The sequence below is a fragment of the Marmota monax genome, unplaced genomic scaffold (genome assembly GCF_021218885.2).
Source record: "Marmota monax isolate L192 unplaced genomic scaffold, Marmota_monax_Labrador192_F-V1.1 WCK01_AAM20220418_F8-fsc00112, whole genome shotgun sequence".
NCBI classification, from domain to species: domain Eukaryota; kingdom Metazoa; phylum Chordata; class Mammalia; order Rodentia; family Sciuridae; genus Marmota; species Marmota monax.
The window spans coordinates 5,169,070-5,176,827 of NW_026692073.1; the positions used below are offsets into that span (position 1 = coordinate 5,169,070).

Below are 7,758 nucleotides of genomic sequence, written 5' to 3' on the forward strand. Positions count from 1 at the left end.
TCTTGTTTCTAGTATTCAGTGTATTAGAAACTGTTAATAAAATCTGAAACTATTATTAAGATCTGAAACTGAAGATATGAAACTAAGGTCTACAAACTGAAGATCAGAATTGTCTCAAAGGCTCATACATACTTTAAACATCACTCTCTTCAGTAGTCATCTGGTATTCACTTCCTATAATAAGCAAATAAGCTTCCACCAGAAAACTGTATGTTATAGAATTCCAGTTTGCAAACCAGACTAAATGAATATGAGCCTCATTTTCTTCGACTGTTGCATTGAAATAATTCATTGCTTTTGATCAAAATTATGTGACGCTCTCTGCACACCATAGGATTAAATCAGAAAATTTATAAACAACTGTCTGGTTTGTTTTGACATGTAAGGACATAGGAGGGTCTTGTTTCTTTTTCTTCCCTAGGCAATTTTACCTCAGACCTTGTCCAGAAATGAGAGTGCTATACTTGGCTTCTTAAGCAGGGGACTGATGATTGAACATGGACAGGCATACATTTTTATAGGGATAACTTTACTGCTGCCAATAACTGAAAGCAAGGATTGCCTAGGCCTCTACAGATTGTTTGAAGTTACTTGCAACATGACTTTCAAAATGTTTTGATCATCCAAGCCTGTTTTACAGAAAACATTTGGGCTAACAAGACTGAAAGAAGCAATATTTAATGATACAGTTCCTATTCATGTCCTTTCCATTATCTTGATAAACTTGCATTTGCTCATTGCATTTCTTTTCCTTAAAAAAAAGAGAGGGAAAAAAGCCTACTATTTCAGGGTTATTTTTAAATAAGAGATGCCACTAATTCCTGGTTACCTCTAAATAAGAGAGTAAGCTGGATTTTGTAGCAGTAATGCTTTTTATAGGAAAAGAAACCAGTCTTTCCTAGTGAAGCTTATTGCATATATAGAACAGTTAAATTTTAAACCAGCCACACACCCACACATTGTGTAAACACAAGTCATTTCTTTAAACACACACACAAGTGCTTTTTCTGGTAGTGGGTTATTAACACATGTTCACTTGAAGTTTTCCAACACTTTTTTTTTCTCTTAAATGAGGACCTCTACAATAGTAAGAATTGTGTGAAATGGAAAATATATTATGGATACTATTAGCATAAAATTAATTTTTTAATGTGATAAATTATGAGAAAAGCATAACTGAAATTCAAAACAGATGAAAATTCAAAAAGGAAAAGACATTTGGAATAGTATTTGAAGATGCTTCCCCAGAGTCTGAGCCAAGTTTTTGGGATCCAGATAAAATAAGCCCTCAAGGACTGAACAGCTGTCCTAATAACATGTGTGCAATAACCTCCTTGAGGCACTTAAAAATCAACATTTCAGAAAAAGGTTTTTTCCTGCAAAAGGTTTTGTAAAGGAGAAATTCTACATTTTGATCTACTTTCTCTCCATTGCCAAGAAAAGTAAAGTGGGAAAAATACCTCACAAATCTCTCAGTAAGTTGCTGGACAAAATTATAAATTTCAATCCAGTTATTTGCCACACTCCCAGACCTGAAAAAAAAAAAAAGAAATTAAGCTGATCAGAAAAATAAAACTAAAATACAAACATTTATTTAGTACTACCAAGACCAACCCTGGCTGCCCTCCTTTTCAAGCAAAGTGAGGATACCCTCCCCCAGTAACTTTGGTGCTACCAGAGCCAAGGACATTAGCCAATCTGGGGGGGCTCTCCCCCTGCTAATTGTTTGGAGCAGGACTTAGCTTTTCACAAAAAACACAAAAGCCTTTTTCGCACAAAATGCAAACCATATTGGGCTGTTAAGGCTTTTCCTTGCTCCAATGAAAGCAATGTGATCAGGATAAAACTAAGGAAACTTCAGACAGCCTGTGTGTGCTGGGTGGGTTAGGATCAAGGGACAGAGAGTCCCTGGGACAAGAATGCCACCCCAGGTGGTCACACTCACATTTCCCAAGAGGCTCCCAAACTGGCAAGCAGTAAATATACTCCACCTCCCCAGAGGGCCCAGTAGCCTTGGGTTCCCATCACCACCACTCCATCCCTCTCCAGCCTACATAGATCCAAAAGCGCTTGCCTTGGAAAGGAGATAGCAACAGGGCACCTATCCGCGGGTTTCCAACACCCCTCCCCAGGGCGCACATGCTCATCTCCACCTCCCTAGCTGCCGGTGATCCAGTGCCGCCCTCACCAGGAGACCCTGGCCTCCTTCCGCACTCACTTGTCCAAGACGAAGTAGAGATCAAAGGCTCTTCTGCAAGACGGCTGCTCCTGCGCGTGCAGCAGCCCCCCAGGACCGCTGAGCACCACAATCCACAGCCCTGGGAACAGCCAGCTCCCGGAGCTGCGGGCCGCAGACCGTCGGGTCACCATCCTGTGGCCGGGGGGCCTTAGACTCCCTCCTGCTCTTAGCCCCCTGGGCTCGGCAGGGTAAATAAGCAACCGAGGCTGGAGTCACCAGGGACTGGCTCTGGGATGGGAGCGCTGAGAGCAGCTGGGGCGCCGGCACCCGGGTCAGCTGGACCCACCAACTGATAGAGGGAGGGAGAGAGGGAGAGAGGGAGGTCCTGAGAGGACAAAGGGAGTCTCCGCAGCAGCCACAGCTGCCGCCGGAACTCTTGACGAATCCCAGTGGAAGCGCGATCCAGTCCTCCCCCTCCCGATTCCGGAGAGTTCCTGCAGACAATAAAGGCCCACAGCGACAGCTCGCAAGACAAGTTCCTCCCCGGCCCCTGACCGAGCCTCTAGCGCCGGTCTCGGACCCGAACAGAGAGTCCCATCCGCCCGGAAGGCTAAAGTCTGGCCGCTACGGTGAGCTCCGGGACAGGCGCCCCACGATCGCGGCGACCGCCAAACAAACTTGGAGTGGAGACCCTCCTCTTTTGGTTTCCTTCCTCCCGCGGCCCAACTCCCCTCCGCGCTGCAAAACTTTCTTCCCTGTGCTCGGCTTGGATCCCTCACAGCTGGGCCAGGCCGTCCCCTTAAGCTGAGGAGGCGGAGCGTGCCCTGGGGCCAGCGGCTTGACAGAAGCCCCGCCAAGACCCAGAGCGCGCTGGGGCCAGCTCCAGGCTAATGTGTCAGTGTGCGCCGGAGGCGGGCGGGGCCGGGTCTGAAGCCCGCAGAGCTACGCGCTCACACTTGTGGGTTCGTGCCGAGCTGGAGCTGACTAACGCTTGCCAGATTTTGAAAGGGGGAGAGGAGTTGAGAAAAACAAATGTCCTCTAGAAATTAAACATACCCGCAGATCCTGCAGGCCTGGCCTATTTCCCTCAGCTGTGCTGGAACAGCCCTCTGAGAGGTCGGAAGACCTAAGGCCAGCAATTCCCTGGGAGGTGGTGACTTGCTCAGACCACACTCAGCCCCTCCCCACCCCCACACACGCACTTCTACCTGCCATGCATGTGTTTGAGAAAGCAAACTTCCTCTTCCTTTTTTTTTTTTTTAATTTTATAGCAGCATCTCACCTAGCCAAGAAAGGGTGGGAAGGGGGGAGGAGAAGGAGGGAGCGGACTTCTTTAGGAATAAAAAGTTATACCTCAAAATACTTTGACCTGTCATTCACCCCAAGCTCCAGATTTGAGAATTTCATCTTGGAAATGATAATTGATTAAGGAGATGGACATGTGTAACCTGATTTTAAGCATTACACAATGCATACGTATATGGAAACATCGACATTATTATGAACCATTTTTATGTTTTTATAGATCACTTGAAAATAAATTTAACTAATTATAAAATAATTTGATCTTAGTGCAAGCTAGTTTACCCTACACAAACTCCTGCAGAAATTTGAAGTCTGTGTGCAATTTCTCTTCTTATTCATTCTGCACCTCCCTTGGTTAAGACTAATTTCAGAACTTGCAGCTTCACAGGCATACCAATGATTGACAGTAATATGAGATGCTACCTCATAGTTTTTATTTTAAAAGTCAATGCTTTATGATACAAAGTTCACATCCTACTTACACACTGCCTTTTAGTAATTCTTCTGTTTGTTGCTATGTGTTTTTAACTTTTACATTATCTTGATATGCAGTCAGGTCTGTCAGCTCTGTGAGGATAGAAACCAGTCATTTAACAAATATATTTTGAGTACCTGCTATGTGCCAGACGCTGTTCTAGAAGTGACAGTGCACTGGGCAAGAAGACAAGACCACTCATTCATGAAGCTACAGCGTGGTCTCCATTTTCAATTGCAGTAGTAATCTAAACAGAATCCAAGACATTATATACCTTTAGCAAGTAATGCCATATCAATATATGACTGAATAAAATCTGTGAAAAAAAATGTCTGCCAAAAATGGTGACAGCAGGTTTCAAGTTAAACAGTGAAGAAATACAAGATGTGAGACTAACCATGTACTCTATCCTCATGATGAAGTATTTTAAACACATATTTATTGGCTTCTTGATTCATTGCCACCTTGTCTTTTGGACTCTACAAATTGGCCTAAGAATCTATCTTCTAGGCCTAAACTAAAGCAAAATACCTTTATTTTAAAACTTTTTTCTTCAAACTCTCAGAGTTTCTTAGAATTTTCTGTTCTTGGTCCACCAAGTTCTTTCCTGATGATACATCCAGCTGAGGTGGTAGCTGACATATAAAGCATATTACCTTTTTTTTTGGCCTGAGTAATGAATTCAGCCCAGTTCTAGAGCTTTTTGCATTTCACTCACTTGTTCATGTAAGATCTGTAGCAAAGGAGGACATGTCCTCACCTAGCACAGACCAAGGATTAACCAAATAACTTCCATCTAATAAATGTTTGTGGGAAGGCCCTTATTTACTAGGGCAACCAGATGTCCAGATTTGTTGCAGGCTGTGGGGTGTCCAAGGACAGGGGATTTTTAGTACTAAAACTGGGACAATTCCTGGGATAGTCCCTGGCAAATAAGACTGCTGCTCAGGCTTTTTGCAAGCAATAGTGAGTAAAGATAAAAGCCAGATCAGCCTCAGGGGTTTCTCCAAGCCTTGAAGGAGTGACTGACTGCAGCAGCAGCACTTCCCCTTCTCTTCCATGAGTGAGTAGAGGAAAGGACAAGGGGCCCTGTGTCAGCCAGAGACTAACCAAACAAGGTTTCAAAATGACTTTTGTACCATGATAGGCATCTTGGGACCCTGTTTAACCTTAAATTTTAAGTCAAAAATGGGAAAAGAAACACAAATTTTTAAGGATGGGGGAGAGAGAGAAAGAGAATGAAACTTTAGACTGAATTGTTTAGATAAATAAAACAAAAATATTTTTGTATCAAATTATATGGGTGTCTGCTAAAGTATTTTGCTTCACAATCCATTCATGCCTTCGATCTTTGAAAATTATTCTTGGTATCAAATCACACTTTTAAGTCAATGTTAGAATATATCACTTTATTACCAAAAAAATCCTAATAAACCCCAAGGCATTTTAAATTCAGGTGAATGAAGCTAGAATAGCAAGAGACTGACATTCTGATGATTACTAGTTGTAAACTGTCATTGTTAAATTCTTCCATTTAAAGAGATCCTGTGGACTTGTACTCCATCTTATATGTTAAATTCTTCTCCTTGAAGAGCTCCTTGGAACTTGTATTCAATTTTATATAATTATTTATTAACTGATTTTTATTTAACAGATGTTTATTTATACATACTATGTATCTGGTAATATTCTAAGTACAAATGTTAGACTCTCTCAAGAAGTATACATTTCCAATCTATCATCAATTTATTTCTATTGTCTCCAACCCAATAAACAACAAAATTGAAAATAAACAACAACAATAAAGAAATTTAAAAAGTATCCTTGAGTTTTAAAAAATCATAATCTATATCATTTCAAGTATGATTGTATGGCCTCCGTGATGATAGACATGAGTCTTCTAGAAGTCAAGAGCCACACTGGAAGTGATTCACAGTCACATCATATGGGAAATGATTCATTACATGATATCTACAGTGATTCAGAGGAAGAAAATAAATCTTTACTACCTATAGGAGACAAAGCTTATTTCAACTTTTATCAGGTATAGTTATTAAAGAAGTAAATTTCCCCTATGTCTGAACTAGTTTCTAAGAGTGAATAAAATGCTTTTGGAAAATGCAATTCCTTCTAAATTAACAACTCTATGTATAACAACAAGGAATGTTAACCAAGCTCAGAGAAAATGATTACCAACACATGCCTTTAGAATCAATTTGTTTTAAATCCAGTTTATCAGACCAAACTTGAGACTGAGAGTGCATATAGGAGGTGCATTGGGCCTTACCCTCAGAAGCAAAACCTATGAAGGATGAGGGGAACAGGAATGGTCAGTAGGAAGGTAGAACCATGATATAATTGCAAATTAGACTTCAGCCAACCTCAAGGTGAGGATATCTGAAGCTGGGATGTTCTCTCATAGTTGTCCTAAATTGAATGAGGCAAGGGGACTGGGATTTTGTGTCCCCTCATTGACAAGTCATTAAATGCGGGCTGTATCTTTATGAGGAACATAAGCAGCTTCCTTTGACTTAAGGGCAATTTTGAAGAGGGACTTAGCTATGAGCTGGGAAAGTCCTGGGGTGGAGAAATTAGTATGTCCTGAAGGAAGAATCTAAGTGATGCAACTATAGCATCTATAACTACAACATCCAGAGCACCCACAAAATCCAAGGTACCTGGAAGTTAGCTTGATGAAAGTCCTCTCTCACATATAAGGTCAGGCCTTCACAAGACAGCTCAAGCTTGGCTTGGCATTCTGAAATGATAAAGTCATGCAGTGGTATCCCTTCTCTCATGCCTTCTATTTAGCCCTGATTCAGGTCATTTTCTTACTTTTCAATGCAATTAGTTTAATAGTGTTTTGTCTCCCCATATCTCCTACATACTTCAATGTGAATTTTTTGAAGTGCAAACTGATCACATGTTCACACACCTAGTTATTGCCAATGCAAAATCATTTCCTAACAATTTAAGGACCTATACAACTCTATATCCTCACCTTTAACAAGTCTAGTCCTCTCAAGTACTCTATGATCCAGAAACCATGATAATCACTGTTCCCCTCAAATGAACAATTTACACCTTTGAATCTTACCTCATTTTATAATCCAATTTCCCTAACACCATGTTCCAGGTATCAAGTGTTACCTCCTCTTTTTCTTCCTTTCAATTCCCTTACTGAACAATTCAGGTCAAAAGACACTAGGCAGGGCCAACCAAATGGCTATCAGGGTAGAGAGAAGCTATATTTGTGCAGAGCAGGTTATCAGAGGATGAGCACAGTGAGGAAACTGTCCCCATGGTGTAGGGAGAGGTAACCTGGGATGGGATATTGGAACCTGAGAAGGGTGAGGAAGATGTCCGCATGGCAAGATGGTAGGCCAGAATGAAGAGTCAAAAAACAGAACAGCTGAGAAGGTTACCTTGCAAGGGGGTAATAGGGAGACACAGAAGTTTGTGAACCTAAGCAAGATGAGGAGTGCTGCTTCCGTCGGGGGAAAGCTCATTGTGGAGTGCTTGGAGCCCAAGCATAGACTCATGCAAACTTGAGGACAGCAACTTACCTCAATGTCAGAGCATGAGGGAAGAAAGCAGAGTGAGGGCAACAAAATGAAGTGTATAAGAGCCTAGGCATTTGAAGAGGAATTCTGGACAAGGGACACAGCCCAGAGTAGGGTATCTGAACTAGAAGAGGTCAGGAGAGCTTCAGAACAAGGTCATGAAAGTGAGGGACACCGGCATAGGAGATCAAGATTATTTATGAAACCTTACCTAACTGCTTCAGTTCTCTCCTTTA

General features: G+C 41.8%; 1 protein-coding gene across 1 annotated transcript in view; it reads right to left on the bottom strand.

The window, feature by feature from the left end:
- Antxr2 (ANTXR cell adhesion molecule 2) overlaps window positions 1-3,091 on the bottom strand; it is a 135,154-nt gene extending 132,063 nt beyond the window's left edge. Inside the window, exons 1-2 of the mRNA XM_046459281.1 lie at window positions 2,219-3,091; window positions 1,461-1,532 (exon numbers count right to left, since the gene is read on the bottom strand). Coding sequence (XP_046315237.1) covers window positions 1,461-1,532; window positions 2,219-2,370 — 224 coding nt within the window. The 5' untranslated portion in view covers window positions 2,371-3,091. The remainder of the gene's footprint in view (window positions 1-1,460; window positions 1,533-2,218) is intronic.
- Window positions 3,092-7,758: the final 4,667 nt, after the last annotated feature.